At 41.6% G+C, this 19,345-nt stretch overlaps 1 protein-coding gene across 4 annotated transcripts in view; it reads left to right on the top strand.

The window, feature by feature from the left end:
• LOC137513307 (small conductance calcium-activated potassium channel protein 2-like) overlaps positions 1 to 19,345 on the top strand; it is a 204,040-nt gene that overhangs the window by 83,438 nt on the left and 101,257 nt on the right. For all 4 annotated transcript variants that reach the window (XM_068234121.1, XM_068234124.1, XM_068234123.1 and 1 more), the window contains exon 4: positions 8,347 to 8,765. In XM_068234121.1, coding sequence (XP_068090222.1) covers positions 8,347 to 8,765 — 419 coding nt within the window. The remainder of the gene's footprint in view (positions 1 to 8,346; positions 8,766 to 19,345) is intronic.

Raw genomic sequence — 19,345 nt, forward strand, 5'->3', positions numbered from 1 at the left:
AAGGTTCTCCAGCACCAAAGGCAGAAGTTCCATAGTATTCCCCGTACCCCAAATTGTGCCCTCCCCAGTATAGGTAGCAGTGGTGCCACCAGTATTATGTATGTTGCCTCCCCCCTCCCCTCAGTATAGGTAGCCAAATGTGCCTTTCCCTTTACCCCAGTGAGGGGGAGTGACAAAACATGCTTAAACATGCTTAAAGAGACACTGAAGCGAAAAAAAAAATATGATATAATGAATTGGTTGTGTACTATGAATAATTACTAGAAGATTAGCAGCAAAGAAAATATTCTCATACTTTTATTTTCAGGTATATAGTGTTTTTTCTAACATTGCATTATTCTATAATATGTGCAGATTACACAACACTCGGCATTCAAAATGATTATTTCAGAGCAGTCTGTGAAGTAATGACCTCTCCTCTAGCAGAGGAAAAGCAAATAGTCCAGGAACAGTTGAGATAATAAAAGTCAGATAACAGCCCTCTCCACGACTAAATTAGTCGGAGAGCTTAATGGATTGTTTGCATAGAGATAACAACTGGAGTTTCTCAACTCTTCCTGTACTGGAAACAATTACACTGATGTATCTGATCTTAATGTTTATTTCTTAGCTGTACTACACATACAAATCATAATATCATAATTTTTTTTTCGCTTCAGTGTCTCTTTAAAAGACATGCTTTAAAAAAGCGTGCACAAATGCATGCGTTTTTTTATTATGCGCTTTTATACGTTTCTCAATGCACCCAATGTGAAGGAGGCCTTAACTCAGCTTATAAAGAACTGCTCTTTCATTTTCTCTTTTTAAAAAGAGATTAATGGTGAAAATGGGCATAACTCCAGGCAGCTGAATTTCCCTAGATCTACCTAAGCTTTCTCAAAAACCTCTAAATGTGACTATACACAACACAACCAAATTGTTCACTTTTTATAGTTGATAAAAAATTGTATTAAAAAAATCAAATGAGCACTTTTGATCAACAAACACCGTTCAGTATTGTGCAAAATGCAATAGATGCTTGATTGGGGGAGGTGAAAAAATGTATTTGATCAGTCTATTAAATCAATAATTTAAATAAAAAGGTTTTTAAAAATAAAAAAGAACTAAATCATTTATGGACACCTTAAGACAAGACAAAACACAGAACATTTATATCGCCCTTTTACTCCTGGCGGACTCAAAGCGCCAGAGCTGCAGCCACTAGGATGCGCTCAATAGGCAGTAGCAGTGTTAGGAAATCTTGCCCAAGGTCTCCTCACTGAATAGGTGCTGTCTTAATGAATAGGAAGAGCCAAGATTCAAACCTTGGCCTCCTGTGTCAGAGACAGAGCCCTTAACCAGTACACTATCCAGCCACAAAGGCTACGTTTGCACTGAAACAGCAGGGATGCAACAGAATGGAAAAGCGGCACTGCACTTTATCTGCCGCATACAGTGAAGCATACACTCAATGAGAAGTATGCTTCACTGCTACTGTAAATGCACGTGTTTTGCTGTAACGCACAGCATGCAGTGCGTCAGGATGCTGCACTCTGTTATAGCACAGAGTCGGCACTGTAAACTCGCATAAGTGGTGCATGGCAGTGTAGAAAGCACCTGCAATGCACTACTGTGAACATAGCCTTAGACTTTGTTAATGCTTAAAGAAAACCTGTACTGAAAATAAAAGTCAAAATAAGCATACACAAGTCATACTTACCTTCCATATAGTCTACTCCTCAGTGTCTTTCTCCTGTCCCGCGTCCTATTTGTTCACTATGATCAAGGGAATTTTCCGTCCTCCATTTTGAAAATAGCCATTACCCCATAACAGCTTTCTGGTCAGCACACAGTTAAACTGTAACATCGCCCACTTGAGCCATAGGGAAACATGGACATTACCTGGTACATCAGTTTTCCTCTCAGCTATAACTGACAGCAACTGATTTTTTACTGACAGCAACTGATATATTTCAGATCTGACAAAATATTGTCAGAACTGGAAGGGATTAGTGTCAGAAGAAAATGGTGAGCTTCTGAGAGGAACTGATGGCAAAGTAACTCTGTAATGTTCATTTGAAGTTACCTCATGTGTTTATTTTAAATATTTTTACTCAGTACAGGTTCTCTTTAAGTGTGGTTTAACTAAGGGCTGGTTCACATTTATCGCTTTTGCAACGCCTGGGCGATGATTGTGCTGTGATTCTCATTCTATTGAACGGGAGTTACAAGCACAAATCACGGTAAAACACGCGATTAAGGCTGCAGAATCGCGGTCACATCCTGTCCAGTGTGATCTAGCCCTAAAGTAGATACTTATTCAAGTAAGCTTACAGTTTCCCACAAATTTTCTTTCTCTACCTACGTCTTTCCCTTGCATAAAGTAAACTGTAAAGTAAATTAGACTATGTTTGAGAAAATACATCATTTACTTGTGCTCCAGAATGGTTTTTACTTACAGTAGTTGATAAGTTGAAAAAAGACATATGGCCATTAAAAATAGAAGGAAAAACAAACTATCCTATCCAAAAGTCTGGGCCAACTTGCGATAAAAGACAAACATTACTTTCTTCTTCTTCTTCTTCTTTTTTTTTTTTTTTTTTTTTTTTTTTATTCAACAGAGAATTTAGAAATTCATCAATGATATCCAATAGGGATCATAAACATTACATCAGTTTCTTCCCAACCTGGATAAAATTATCAAGAAGTAGCTATTCACATAACATAAGAGAATTAAATTCTTTAAATAAATAAAAACGAGACTTTTTAAAGACATATACCGTATTTGCCACTGTATAAGATGCTCGGGAATACAAGACCCACCTAGGTTTAGCGGTCAAAAACCAGGGGGAAAAAAATATATATATATTCTAAACCTGGTGCCTCCATGTTCCAGGAGCGTCTTGTACATGTTCTCCCCGAATGGTGTCCCCCATGTCTCCCCATGTGTCTTCCTGTATCCCCATGTGTCCTCCTGTATCCCTATGTGTCCTCCTGTATCCCCATGTGTCCTCCTTTGTCCCCATGTGTCCTCCTGTGTCTGATCAGATTGGTTGTAAATAACCTCCATTGATGGACACAATCGATTATGAACGAGTGAAAAAAATGTCGGCCGAATGAATTTTCGTCGAACCAAAATTTGGATTTTCTTGTTGGTTGTGATAGATAGGAAGCAAAGATTGGTTCGTTGATGGTGTAGTGAATGATGTATTACAATATTTCACTTCCGATCAGAATTTCTAAACGCTCGAAAGATTTTTTTCACTAGAAATTGGATCATTAGTGGCCACCTTAATGCAGACATCCGTCTCCACTGCACCTCTCGCTCTAGCGAGCGACTTGAACTGATCGCTAGAGCTAGAAGAGCAGGGGAGACAGATGTCTGCATTCATCGCGGGCGCATGGATAGGTAAGAAGCTGCTACACACGCTACATCTGGGGGGGGGGGGGGGGGCAGTAGGCACAAGGGGGAAGGAGGCAGGCACATGGTGGGGGGGGGAAGAGTAACAGATAGAAGGGGACACAGGAGGACACATGGGGGGGGGGGCAGCAGACGCAAGGGGGAGGGAGGCAGGAATGGGGGGGTTGGGAGCGGCAAACTACACACAGACAGGGAATCCCTGACATGCCGGCGGGACCGTGGTTCATATAGGTGGGCTTTCGTAATTTGGAGATTACCTGCCATCCACTTGTATTGTCTATGCGAATCTGCATGCAGGAAACGCATGCAAATTCGCTCTAGTGGAAGCGGGCCCTAAATGTTCTCTGCAGTGTACTATCTGGGTTCCTCTTTCTGTTTTTCTCTTTTCTATCTCTTTCTTTTTTTATACTTCCGTCCATTTTCTTTCAGACTGAGCTGTATTCTCAAGAATTTGTCGTATTTGCTGCCATATAAGACACACTTTTTCTCCCCAAAAAATGGGGAAATGTCCCTGCGTCTTATACAGCAAAGTATAAGACGCAGGGACTTCTTCTCCCCATTTTTTTCAGGGAGAAAAAGTGTGTCTTATATGGCAGCAAATACGGCAAATTCTTGAGAATACAGCTCAGTCTGAAAGAAAATGGACGGAAGTATAAAAAAAAGAAAGAGATAGAAAAGAGAAAAACAGAAAGAGGAACCCAGATAGTACACTGTAGAAAACATTCAGGACCCGTTTCCACTAGAGCGAATTTGCATGCATTTCCTGCATGCAGATTCGTATAGACCAGGCATGGGCAAACTTGGCCCTCCAGCTGTTAAGGAACTACAAGTCCCACAATGCATCGCAGGAGTCTGACAACCATAGTCATGACAAATGCATTGTGGGACTTGTAGTTCCGTAACAGCTGGAGGGCCGAGTTTGCCTATGCCTGGTATAGACAATACAAGTAGATGGGACTGTTTCCACTTGTCAGGATTTCTGAGCGTTTTTCTGTGCAGAAAAAAATCTGCACGGCAGAGCCATCAGAATTTGCATACTGCTATGCGATTCACATACAATGTATTTAATAGGGAATTGGCATGTGGTTTTGGTATGCAAATTTTCATGCAAATTCGCATGGAATCAATGGAAAAGCACACAGGCCCTGCCATGGTTAAATTCGCATACATCGTCATCCATGCGAATTCGCAGACAACCGCAGGCGAAATTCGCATCCGCATGCAAATTTTTACCGCGGCGACTCCCACCGCACAAGTGGAAACGGGTCCTCATACATATCCCACAAGCTAATGAAAAATGAAGAACATGGCCTCCTCAAATATTCACCCCAAGTGTGTCAATTGTTTTTTTGTTTTTTTTTGATCAGCTAATATGCTTGCTTATTTCTTTGAGTCTTAAAAGTTGAGACTCTCATTTTAACTTCATCAAATTGAATCACAGGTTGTTTTTAAGCCTTAGAAATAGTCTGTTTAGCTGAAATAAAAACATTGTTTATCAACTTAAATTGTAAATGAATGATGACAAGCGCAAATCACAGTATTCTGAATCAGCTTCAGTTCTTAATATGCAGTCAGTGATTCTTCAATGCAATGGGATGAGTATCCAGCAACACCAGGGCACCCTTTGGGGAACAAACTCACCAAAGTTAGATGACCACCGTTAGGTTAGTCAATAGCGTTTTATCACCGGGATCCTTCATGTCATCAGGGTCCCAGACCGTTGTGCCTCTTTAAGTGTTGTTTACGTGCACCTAAAAAGCAAAAAGCTCCCTTAGCATAATACTGTTTCATAAAAATGTAACTTTATTAATTAAAACCACTCACATGATCCTCCAGTTTGTATGCACGTAGAGTAATTATTACGGGCTCTCTCCCATTGCCTTCTCGGCTAAGGCTTGCCAATCCCAATCAGCGTCTCTCGTACGCCTTCACTTGCTCCTCACCGCGCGTTGCTCTGTTTTCCTGGTTTGTCTAAGCCCCGGGCGTGCGATATTGGGATGAGACAAACTTTACAGAACCCCCAATGCTGTCCCCATAGTGTAAAATGTGCCCCCAGGGCCTCAAGCGGTACATTTTACCTGATGGTGTTTGCCCTTGGCTACACGCTCCGTCCTCAGTGCACATACACACATGGTTGCACGGGACTCCGGTGGGAACATTTTACATTACGAGGACAGCGCTGGCAGATGTGGCATCACAATGCCGATTGCATCTATCAATTTGGCAGCCGATTGACGATCCGATTCAATAAATCAGACAAAAACCGGTTCTGCCGCAAGCGTGCCGTATTGAAGATTCAACCGATTTTGCCCCAATATTGGTTGAATATATCAAATGGACATGCTGGAAAATCTCGGGCTGACATGGTCAAGCAGGTGTGCAGTAGTAACGGTGTATGATATTGCAATTTCATGCTGAGATCGATTGGGAATCAGACTGCAGTATGTGGCGACCAACAGATCTCTCTTTGATCAGATAGAGATCGGCCCCCAAATTGCTTATGTATGGCCATATTTAGATATCTAAAGTATTCATTAGGGGGTATTCTGTGACTCTCCAAAAGCTGCTGCCATGCTTTAATTCCAATATCATCTAGTAGATGATAGATTAAATAAATACCATTGGCACGCTACCACTGAAAAGCACTCTGGTCTTCCCAAGATGGAGGAAACATAGGATTATTAATAACAGGAAGTAATGGTAAGAAAGGATATATCAGTTCTTTAGTATATTTAATAGAATCACACACCTTTAGATCATGTTACAAAATCTGACTTACCACATTACCTGAGGTCTCCTACTTGCTGGAAGTCAAGGCCGCCCATGTAAATATTTTGGATCAGCATTTGCAATTTCAAGAAAAGTCCAAGTATTATATCTGTTCCTTTAAAAGTTAAATGTATATATATATGTATATGTATATATATATATATATATATATATATATATATATATATATATATATGTATATATATATATGTGTATATATATATATATATGTATATATATATATATGTGTATATATATGTATATATGTATATATATATATATATATATGGGCAGCACAGTGGCGTAGTGGTTAGCGCTCTCGCCTTGCAGCGCTGGGTCCCCGGTTCGAATCCCAGCCAGATCAACATCTGCAAGGAGTTTGTATGTTCTCCCCGTATCTGCGTGGGTTTCCTCCGGGCACTCCAGTTTCCTCCCACATCCCAAAAAAACATACAGATAAGTTAATTGGCTTCAGCTAAATTGGCCCTAGACTAAAAAATATACATGCACTACAGGATACATACATTGACATATGAATATGGTAGAGACTAGATTGTGAGCTCCTTTGAGGGACAGATAGTGACAAGACTATATATACTCTGTACAGCGCTGCGGAAGTTGTCCGCGCTATATAAATACTAAATAATAATAATATATATATATATATGTATATATATATATCAGCACTGTGTAATATGTTGGCGCTTTACAAATACAATAAATAAAAACATTTTTTAACTTTTTTTTTTTGACAGTTGCATATGAACCAAATTTATTTCACCCTTTTGCTAATGCACAAGTCACTCTTGGCTCTGCTCCACCATAGGCACAGTTGCTGGTGGCACAGGTCATTCCTCCTATTTATGTGTTGCTCTAACCTTGCAGGGGGGCGGGGGCACAGACTTAATGGGGAGCACAGCACATGAGTGCAGGATCACAGCACTATCCACTTACTGCATTCCAAAAAGGGGCGGTAGTGGCACAGGTCACTATTATATACTCTGCTCATAATTTATTTATATATAATATTAATATACTAAAATTCATTTCTTCAGCAGACTATCCTGTCCAACCTCAAGGGATGTTCTTAAGTAATTTTGTGTTGACCTTAATGAAGTGAGGCTGTCTATAATGACATTCTTGAGTGATGAGGAGTGATATGTGATATTGCCACATCACCCGATAGTAATATTGTAGTCTGACCTGATGAGTGGGAGGATTACTGTTAAAGACTGAGAGCATGTAGGACACCAGTGAGCTGGAAGAGGAGTATGTGTTCTTTAGTGGTACACACTACCTAATTAGGTTTTGGGGGTACATGCGGAGCAACTATGTGTTGAAGAAAGCACTGCCTAATCATGTTGTTTGGGAGGGACTTGCTGCTTAAAGAGGAACTCCAGGGAAATAATGTAATAAAAAAGTGCTTCATTTTGACAATAATTATATATAAATGATTTAGTCAGTGTTTGCCTATTGTAAAATCTTTTAAATCCCTGGTTTACATTCTGACATTTATTACATGGTGGCATTTTTACTGCTGGCAAGTGATGTAGCTGCTGCTTGTTTTTTTTTGGCAGTTGGAAACAGCTGTAAACATCTGTTTCCCACAATGCAACAAGGTTTATAGACAGGAAACTGCCAGGACCATGGTCCTCAGAGTTTCTTGTGGGAGGGGTTTCACCACAATATCAGCCATACAAAGCCCCCTGATGATCCGTTTGAGAAAAGGTAAAGATTTCTCATGTAAAAGGGGTATCAGCTACTGATTGGGATGAAGTTCAATTCATGGTCACGGTTTCTCTTTAATAATGTTGTTAGGGAGAGACTTGCTGCATAATTATGTTGTTTGTAGTGGCATACTGCCTTATTGCGAACTTTTTATGTGTACTTGATTTTAATATAAGCTTGCTTGATTTTAATATAAGATTCTAAAAGTGATTATTGTGTAAAAACATTAAATACTCAGTTTATTTTTGCACATCTTATGGCTATTTATATGATCGTTAAAAAGTCTATTTTATTTCTTTGAAGGGAGGGGGCTCTATCCCCTGGAGAAATGCTACACTTAATGAAAACAGTTTCTAATTGTAATTGACTAGATTTGAGTACTATTACATGATTTTACATTTGTAATAGTTTACCCTAATTTCCTATACTCTGATTTTACTTTGTCCTAGCTTTTTATGGTGGACAATGGAGCAGATGATTGGAGAATAGCCATGACCTATGAACGGATATTTTTCATCACCTTAGAGTTGACTGTGTGTGCCATTCATCCTATCCCTGGACAGTACTCCTTTACTTGGACAGCTCGTCTGGCTTTCTACTATACCACCTCCGTAGCCAACGCTGACATAGACATCATCCTATCCATCCCCATGTTCTTGAGACTCTACCTAATTGGACGAGTGATGCTTCTCCATAGCAAGCTCTTCACGGATGCTTCTTCGCGGAGCATAGGTGCCCTCAACAAGATCAATTTCAACACACGCTTTGTAATGAAGACCCTTATGACCATCTGCCCAGGCACTGTACTCCTGGTTTTCAGTATATCATCCTGGATCATCGCAGCTTGGACAGTCCGAGTATGTGAAAGGTAGGTCCATCTCTTCATATTTTATATTGATGGAGGTTATGTTGGGTAGCAAAACTATGTTGCCTTTGGCATGAGTGCAGCATGCGTTTTCCTTTGAAATCTGCCTACATCTCACTTAAGAAGACTTGTTTCATACGGGTTTATAAAATCCACAAAAAGCTGAATTTTGGATGATCATTTTAAAATAACCATGCAAAATGCAGCTGCTGATCATCTTCCTTATGCTGTCTGTGCTGCGTAATTGCTGTCTCTGCCTGTCTCCCCATGTATGGCTACATGACAAGGCTCATTTGGCAGCTGTGCGACATGAGTTTAAATTATGGGGGTTTAAAATAGTCCTTATTTGTCCTCTCCACGTCATTGAAAGTCAAGCATTCGGCAAGCAGCAAGCTAACCGTATATTATTCATATGGCAAAGCCATTTGTCGATATTGTAACCTCCATTTTTTACCTATTCCATCACGCTCACAATGATATCCCCCATGTCTACCATGCCCATATTGGAACAAAGTATTTACTGCAATAGAAAGAAAGTGGAAGAATAGGAGGTGACAGCTGTGTTTCTGCTAAACTGGCTGCATGTAGGCTACACCTGCAGCATATAGACCCGACTTACCAGGACTTGGAATCCCAGGAAGACATAAGTGATCTTTCCATGCTGTCCTGGATTTATTTAAAAAATGTCTCCTATCAGCTGAGAAAGGTTTTCAACTCTCATGTGGGTCATATGAGAACAGCACAGGTTGTTGAAAGGTTAGCAGATTAGCAGCTGTGTATGTGCTGTAGATGTGTGGATTTAAGTACAACAGCTCAAGCGCTAATCTTCTAGCACCTCTTGTCAGGATTCTAAATGACCAATGGTGAGGACTGCAGACTCTTACCACCTGATCACACACTGTTTATTACTAAGGCTATGTTCACAGTCGGGAGTTGCTTTCCTTGTAAAAACAGAAACTCAATGTGATGGAGGGGAAAAGTCGCATTCCACATTGTGTATGCAGTGCGTTGCATATAGTGAGGCATACAGTACATAGAACTTATGCTTCACTGCAACTGTTAATATATGCGTTATGCTGTAACGCACTGCATGCATCGCATTATGCCTGATGGATCCGTCATAACACTAACAAGCCAATGTGAACATATGATACAAGATATTTACATTGCCTTAGCAATGCCTTATTGTCCAGTTCACCACTGTGAACGTAACCTAAATCCCAGACAGATTTGTAGGATCACTTATGTTCAGTTCTGGGTCTTTGAGTTGCCATTAGTGGTTTTCTTTTTATTAAGCACAATTAAAGCGGAATATAACCCTGCATTTCAACTTTGCTCTAAAACATTATTTACAGTATATTATATGCAACCAGCATTTTTTTTTTTACTAGACCAGCACTGGAAGGGTTACACAGTGCTTTAAAGTTCCTGGAGTGTATCTAAGTGTTGAATGTGACTCATCTCTCTGACTGAGAAGGAGTTGGAGGACAGCCAAAGAGTGTGTAACATTTCTCAATAGATACATATAACTAAATAGAATGTAACAATCTGAACTTCTGCATATCTCTCCACGGAACTTTAAACCTCTGTGTTTAACCCTTCCAATGCTGGTCTAGTAAAAAAAAATGCTTTTTGCATATAATATGCTGTAAATAATGTTTTAGAGCAAAGTTGAAATGCAGGGTTATATTCCGCTTTAATCTCATTCTGCAGATATCGTTTCAGGATGTTGTTTAATGAATAAAGATTCAAATGTTGTAATCAGCAGCCCATAACCCCATTCCTTGACAACCGCTTAGAAATGAGTTTTGCTTATTCTTTTGTGACAAATTATTCTTTGTGCATGTTACTGCATGACATGATGGTTTAAAATTCCCTTTTAAAAACACATTTTTATATGTCCTACATAAAAATAGTTTTTTAATTAGTCATCCTACAAAACATTTTGGAAAAAAAAGTAAATAAATAAAAAGTTATAGTGTTTGCAACAACCCCCCCCCCCCCCCCCCCCCAATGTTGGGTACACACATTGCGATTTCCCGCTTGAACCGCGGGATCGATTGGATAGATTCGATTATTTCCAACATGTTCGATCGGGTTTTGATGGATACAGCCGTCGATTTTGCATACTTAATAGGCAAAATTGACGGCTGTATCCATCGAAACCCGATCGAACATGTTGGAAATAATCGAATCGAGCCAATCGAGCCCGCGGATCGAGCGGGAAATCACAACGTGTGTACCTAGCATTAGACAAAAAAAACCTTCTGCACTAGTCCATAGATCCTCATCTCCTCCTCAGCAACCTTTTCTCCTTCTGTCACATGGAGCAACCCTTCTTTCTCCCTAATTATACATGTCTGCTGCCACAGCCCCCTGCTGACTGGCAGACAATCATAGGTGGTGCCTACAGATGTATTGTTCACTGAGATGCTAATGATTACAACTTTTGCAGTTTTTATGCAAATTGTATGCAACTTGGAACTTGGCCTATCAAATACACTTCCTTCCGATTTGGACAGACCCAATACCAAGCTGCACAAAGTCTGCATTTAAGGGCTGGTGCACACCAAGAGCGCTTATGAGCACTTTTCAGATTGACTTGAAAAGTGCTTGACTACTGAAACCCCGTGAGGGTGTTCCCACAGCAGCATTGTGATTTTTCTAAAATCACAAATGTGCTGCATGTAGCATTTTTTGATTCGCCTCATTCATTCATTCGCGTCACAGAATCGCTTTAGCAAATTGCTAAGCACTAACGATTGCAGTAAGGATGTTGGTGTGCACTAGCCCTGAGCCAGAATTTTTATTGTCTTTAGTGAGGGGTCATGTAAATTTGGGTGTGATGCGCACCATTAAATTTGGGCATCGCCATAGGCCCCATGAAAAACTCAGTTATAAATGTAAGGGCCTATTTTCACTAGTTCTGCATCAGTTCTGCATCAGTTTTTCTGTATGCAGATTTCTGGATTATGCGGCCCCATTGACTTACAATAGCCGCAATTTGCATCCAGATCTCATTCGCATGCAGGAAAATGCAGAATTGCGTTGAATTTATAGGTATAGGTTAGTGTTAGGCATCAAGTGGGAGGGTTATGTGTAAAAACAGGGTTAGGTTAGGACATGGTAAAATATCGGTAAAATACTGCTATTCTACTATAGTGTATAATAAAATGTCGGTAAGATTACCGATATTCTGTTACGTTTTTTTCACACCCATTCTTACTTGCGACGCTATGCTTAGTGAGAGCATCTAGTAGGAACACATGGCTTCAGAATAAAGGGAGTGAGCAGGCAGCTTTAAGTTGCTGAGGAGGAGATGAGGATTTGTGAATTGACGCAAAATGTTTCATACTGCCAAACCTTTTTTGCTTAATAACATGTTTTAAAGGCATAAAAACTGTGACTATTCTTGGTCTTTATTAAGTAGTATAACAAGAATGATTTGTTCTATTATTTATAGTGTTGTGTTTATTGAAGATCAAGCTTACCTTCATAATAAAATATTGTTCTTTTTTTAATTAGTTTTTAGAAATGGATAAACTTTTTCATTCTAGAACACAAAAAGCATTTATTTTCCTTTCAGCAACTTCTAAAGATAAAAGATTAGCAAAGGTCGAATAGATTCTTCAGTTAACATATACCGTAAACTGTAGTTATAACTTTTTTTTTACATAACGGTCAGAGTTTCTCTTTAGGTGACTTTCAGCAGCTGGATCAGTCAAAAGATGAGTTTCTTAGAAAAAAAAAAAAAAATGCACACTATTTTAGAAGGATGTTTAATAGTTTATGCATAAAACATTTTTTTATTTTATTCCTCATTTGCGAAAGAGGACCTTTAAAACCCAGCCTGTATTTATAAACTATTGCTTTTGCTAGTTCTGTAGAATGCAAACGTCTGCTGGATTAGAATGTACAACAGAGGCGATGAAAGGTGACTGAATTGGGGAATGTGTAATTGCAATCACCTTCACATTACTGTACCTGTGGAAGAAACAACTATTAACAAATAAAGGTTGCTGTACATTAATGAAAAAAATAAATAGTAGTTTCTGCTGTACATGACTGCAATCACACAAGTGCTAATCCTTTCACCTTTCAGCATCCGTCACTATGGTCTATGCTATGGTGACTCAGGAGATGATAGCCATCAAAATGATCCTTAAAGCAGGGACGGAGCAAGACCAAGTTGCGCCTGGGGCAAGGTCAGGTTTTGGCGCCTAAAGGTCAGGTTTTGGCGCCTAAACTGCCATTCCTTTTGCCGCCTTTTTAAGAATTCAACAAACTGCGCCTGGGGCAAGATACCCGCTCGCCCCCTCCCCCCCCCCCCCCTAGATCCGTTCCTGCCTTAAAGTGGACCGGAATTCAGAACTCTGCTCTAAAAGATACCCAACAGCATAATAACCTTAAAACATTTCTTTGTTACAGCTGATACAAATCCTAAAATAAATCTGCACAGTTTCTACTTCCTGATTTATGGAAGCAGACATATTGTTTACAGCCCGTGCTTTGAAATAGGCTTATCTGCTTACTGCCATAGGCAGTCATGTGACACAGGACAGGATCAAATTACAACTAGTGATTAGACACAAATGAGGAGAAATTACACATGCAAAACTCTTTAAATACATACAGGGTGCATTTCTCTTATGTTTTCCTTGTGTCCTGTGAAAGCGTTCAGGTCCACTTTAATTGAAACCTGAAGAATGAAAAAAGTTAGATACCTCATTAGCGGGAAGCCTCTGCATGATCTAGAGGATTCCTGAATCCACCGTTCCAGGCCAAGATATAGTACTGCTATACCTATTCAACAAAACTTTCCAAATAGGTTTCTTATAGATGAACTCATTTGGACTGGGCATGCATGAGTAAGGTCTGCACATGCTCAGTAGAACAAAGCACTTGTACATAAAAGAAAAAAGTAATGTAGTTGGTTAGTTCTACTGGGCATGTGCGGACTTTGCTTGCACATTGCCATTCTGGATGTACTCATCTGTGGCCAGGAGTGCAGTCAGCAGATGAAAAGGGACCCTGTGCTGGAACTTGGACCATCCAGAGGCTTCCAACTACAGAGGTGTTCTTTTCTCTCGTCAATACTACAGGTTTGCTTTAAATCAAGGCTAGGTTTAAAGGATCATTTTTATTCTTAAAAGAACCTCAGCCAGAGAGCCTTAGTAAATCAGGGTCTTTGGTTTTTCCGAACATGCAAAATTCCTGATTATTTTTCCTTCCAGCAGTATGCTAATACTGGGTGCTCCTTTAGCAGTGGATTAGATTCCCCACACCAGCTTGCTGCTAGTTTTCCTCTCTGCAGCACTCTACACTTCCGGTAAGAACCATACAGAAATTCTTGTATTTCGCAACTTTCCTCTCAGCCAACTGTTATAGCTGTCCATCCATAGCATCTGATTGTACTATGAATTGAAGTAAAGTCCTGTGTGTAGAGTACACATATAGATAAGCCACCTTGACCCTGGAAAAATAGTGTAATAAGGGGAGCATTCAGTTTATTTATCCCTTGGTTCCAAGGAGCAGTGACTTCATCTAGCAAGAGGTCATTTGAGATCATAGTGCCATAATTTAGTTTAGCACATCTCCGCAACAAATTAATAGCACCTTCACATATCTACTTTTATGAAACGGATCAGTAAATTCAGTTATAATAATTCCAACATTTGTATAGCGCTTTTCTCCTGTTGGACTTGAAGCATTGAGACCCACAGCCACTGTGGGCATGCTCAATCGGCAGTAGCAATGTTAGGGAGTCTTGCCCAAGGACTCCCTTACTTAATAGTTACTGGCTTACTGAATAGGAATAGCCAAGATCCAAACCCTGGTCACCTATGTCTAAGGCAATTACCTTAACCAGTACACTATACAGCTATGATGTCAATGGGGACATACTTGGAACCAGTTCCATAATTCCCAGCTAATGCAGATTCAATTCTGAAAAGCTAGCCTTAAGCATCGGTTCCAAATCCAGAGCAAAAATGTGCAAAAAGCCAGGAAGCAGGATATTTAAAATCAGTTAAAGTGTACCTGAGATGGGGCAAGAGAAAAAAAATATATACATATCTGTGGCTTCCTCCAGCCCTCTCTAGGCTGATGGCTCCCTCATCAGCCTCCTGCGCCGCCTGGATCCTCTGCAGTTGGCCTCGGAAAGTCCTTCAGTCGGGCCAGTTGCGCAGTCCATCTGTACCTGCTCCCCTGTCGCACTTCCGTTGCTGGGAGTGTTCTGCACCTGCGCAGTAGTATAAAAGCAATACTTGCTTTTAAAGGAGGGATATGGAGGCAGCCATGTTTTTTTTTAAAACAATACCAGTTGCCTGGCATTCCTGCTCATGTCTTTGGCTGTGGTAGTGTCTGGATCAAACACCTGAAACAAGCATGCAGCTTATCCAGTCAGACTTCAGTCAGAAACACCTGATCTGCATGCTTGTTCAGGGTCTAAAAGTATTAGAGGCAGAGGATCAACAGGAGAGCTAGGTAGATGGTATTGTTGAAAAGAAAATAAATATGTCAGCCTTCATATCCCTGTAGCCAAAGTGAATCCAGCATCAGTCACATGACACCCCCCACCCCAGCCTACAGAGCAATGGAAGTCTTTCAGGCTTCCAAACGGTTACAACATGCAGTTTTCTTGCTTAGGCTTTGTTAAACAATGCTGGCACCAGTGGTTGGTGTGGCCTCTTCCAGGTTGCAGAATCTAAAAAGCGACTGTTTTTCACCAGAGTTTTTGGCAAGGGGGATTGGCTGCTACCCATAGTGGGCAGCAGACTACTTTGCTGCGAGTGACTTCTGGTTTCCAACTTCTGCAGTTGCCCAACTGGATACACTGAGAACAAAGAAGTCTGGGTGAGGTATGAGCAGATGAAACTGGAGCCCGCACCTGTTGTCAAGAAGACAAGGTCAGAGATGGACCAGGAGTCAAGGCAGGCGGCAGACAGACATAAGATGTACACAAATCAGGACTGGTGACAATCAGATGGAATCAGTATCCAGGCAGAGGTGAAGGCAGGCAGCTATTGAAAAGGCATAGTTATGCAGCAGGCTAAGTTGGCAATAGGAACATGAGTCAGGCATAGTCAGACAGGCAACACTACAAGTTAAGACTCCAAAGCTGTCTCCAGTGGCGGATCTAAAGGGGTTAAAGAACCACTGTCGCAAAAATCTTAAAATTTAAAATAAATGTAAACACATATAAATAAGAAGTACATTTCTCCCAAAGTAAAATGAGCCATAAATTACTTTTCTCCTATGTTGCTGTCACTTACAGTAAGTAGTAGAAATCTGATTTTACCGAGAGCTTTTGGACTAGTCCATGTCTCCATAGGGGATTTTAAGCATGGCCTTTATTCTTTATAAAGACATTCCCTGAAAAAGATTTATATAAAGATGCTGGCCAGTTCATCGTACACTTTTTTGGCAGTTGGACAGAGCAACTTCTATTCACTAAGTGCTTTTGAAAATAAAGAAAACCATGAGCACCCCTCATGAGGAGATTGGCTAGTCCAAAATTGTCACTTGACATCACTTGACAGGCGGGAGGGAAAAGTGTGAGAATCACGTCCTTTAAGACTGGACCTGCAGGGGCTCAGGGCAGGACAAGTGGAGCGAGCATAAAGTAGCTAGCGTGCGCTCCGGTGAGTGATGTTAATTAGGCACGCTACGCAGCTAATAGTGCGCATAGCATGCAGACTGATTAAATAGCGCGAGTAACAGGAGGTCACACGCACTATTATTGTTAGTGAATCAACACCCTTGTGCGAAACCCTTCCTCTGTTTTTGTTACTGTTCTTGAGTTTGAGTTTGAGTCACCTGGTTCCTGCACTGACTTTGCAGCTGATTTCACCTATCACATGTCCCTACAAGATGGTGAATGTGTGGACACATTTAAGGAGTTGCACCTGGCTGATGGCTTTGTGTCAACTTGTGAGTTTTTTTTTAATTCTTACTCAGTGTTCTAGTTTGTAGTTCCCTCTTCTACTATGTCAGATGCTTGCTAAGTTCTGCTATTATTCCAATGTGATAGAAAATTAAAGCCTTTGCTACAAGATTTCTGAGCAGGGTGTTCCTTGTGTGATCATCATAAAGACCACATTCAGGTACAGGTTATGGACCAAAACACCAGTGTTCTCCCCAGGCTCTTTTAGCCGGGTGCTCCACCCGGCTAATTTTGGTGAGCACCCGGCTGTCATTGGCTCATGCCCCTCTATCTCTTCGAACAAAATGAAATGGAAATTTTCAGAAGCACCGTGATCAGCAGATTAAAAGTAAAAACACATTTGTGCAGTCAAGGAAGTGAGCAGAGCTGTCTAGCAACTCAAAACCTCACCCCCAAATTAGCAGGGGCAAAACTGAATGAGAGGTCTCAACTGTAGAACTTGAAAGTTGGAAACTCACTCCAGGTTTGATATATACGTACGTATAGGGAAGGCTCTGGATACAATAGAGCCTTCCCAATCCTCGACCTATCTTACTGTTCCTGTGCCGGTCCCGGGTGAAGTTATGCAACTTACTAGGTCGAATAGCTCTTTAGTACTCCACAGGCATTGTTGAGCACTTCCAAAGGGAAATGCATCCTTAACCACTTGAGGACCCACCCTTTACCCCCCCTTAAGGACCAGCGCTGTTTGTTTGGATCTGTGCTGGGTGGGCTCTGCAGCCCCCAGCACAGATCCGCGGCCACACAGAGCGATCAGATCGCCCCCCTTTTTTCCCCCCTATGGGGATGATGTGCAGGGGGGGTCTGATCGCTCCTACTTGCAGGCATTTTGCGGGGGGGGCACCTCAAAGCCCCCCTCCGCGGCGACATTCTCCCCCCTCCCTCTCCTACCTTCTCCCCCGGGAGATCTGGGCTGCACAGGACGCTATCCGTCCTGTGCAGCCAGTGACAGGACGTCCCCTGTCACATGGCGGCGATCCCCGGCCGCTGATTGGCCGGGGATCGCCGATCTGCCTTACGGCGCTGCTGCGCAGCAGCGCCGTACAAATGTAAACAAAGCGGATTATTTCCGCTTGTGTTTACATTTAGCTTGCGAGCCGCCATCGGCGGCCCGCAGGCTATTCACGGAGCCCCCCGCCGTGATTTGACAGGAAGCAGCCGCTCGCACGAGCGGCTGCTTCCTGATTAATCAGCCTGCAGCTGGCGACGCAGTACTGCGTCGCTGGTCCTGCAGCTGCCACTTTGCCGACGCACGGTATAAGCGTGCGGTCGGCAAGTGGTTAAAGGGAATGTCCAAGCAAAATAAAAAAATGAGTTTCACTTACCTGGGGCTTCTACCAGCCCCATGCAGCCATCCTGTGCCCTCGTAGTCACTCACTGCTGCTCCAGTCCCCCGCCGGCAGCTTGCCGACCTCGGAGGTCGGCGGGACGCATTGCGTACATTTTTACGCATTCCCGCTAGTACAGGAACATTAACACATACATTTTTACGCATTACTGGTTCAATTTACGCATTGAACCAGTAACGCGTAAAAATGTATGTGTTAATGTTCCTGCACTAGCGGGAATGCGTAAAAATGTACGCAATGCGTCCCGCCGACCTCCGAGGTCGGCAAGCTGCCAGCGGGGGACTGGAGCAGCAGTGAGTGACTACGAGGGCACAGGATGGCTGCATGGGGCTGGTAGAAGCCCCAGGTAAGTGAAACTCATTTTTGTATTTTGCTTGAACCTTCCCTTTAATGCGCAAGCGTGAGCCTGGACTCGCTAATCTTTGTAAGTGCTCGGGGATGCAAATACTTTCAAAATCCAATGTAGTAGGTCAAATAACTTCAATAGGAACAGCACAGGAAATGATGGGATGGACAGAGGACCAGGAAGGCTTTATGGTGTCCAGAGCCTTCTCTCTTCTTAGGTGTGTATCTAACCTGAAGTAAGTTGCCTCATTCCAGGTTCCCTTTAAGAGATCAGAACACTGCAAGAGGCATGTAGAATGCATTGCAATGATTACAACAAAAGTGTCAGCCTGAACAGTCAGTCAAAGCAGGTGATCTCGGAGCATGGATGCAGCCACATAGCACCTGATATGGGCTATAGCTGTAATGCCATAGTCCGCAGCCCACACACGTGTAGTTCGAGTACAAGAAAAAGCTGGACCCCAAATTATGTGTCCCCCCAAGTTGCTACGACTCGGAGGGGGAATAGTATTTTACATCACTGGGAATTTCAGCGACAGTAGGGTGAGCTGTCATTTGGCTTACCCTGCGCCCAACTCACTGGCCGTGATACAATACGTATGCTGTACAGTAAGCTATTCCTGCTAAGCAATAGCTATAGTGGGATGCAAAATTTTGGGCAACCTTGTTAATTGTCATGATTTTCCAGTATAAACCGTTGGTTGTTACGATAAAAAAATGTCAGTTAAATATATCATATAGGATATTTGAGAAGTGAAATTAAGTTTATTGGATTTACAGAAAGTGCGCAATATTTGTTTCAATAAAATTAGGCAGGTGCATAAATTTGGGCACTGTTGTCATTTTATTGATTCCAAAATCTTTAGAACTAATTATTGGAAATCAAATTGGCTTGGTAAGCTTAGTGATCCCTGACCTACATACACAGGTGAATTATGAGAAAG

The sequence above is a fragment of the Hyperolius riggenbachi genome, chromosome 1 (genome assembly GCF_040937935.1).
Source record: "Hyperolius riggenbachi isolate aHypRig1 chromosome 1, aHypRig1.pri, whole genome shotgun sequence".
NCBI lineage: Eukaryota > Metazoa > Chordata > Amphibia > Anura > Hyperoliidae > Hyperolius > Hyperolius riggenbachi.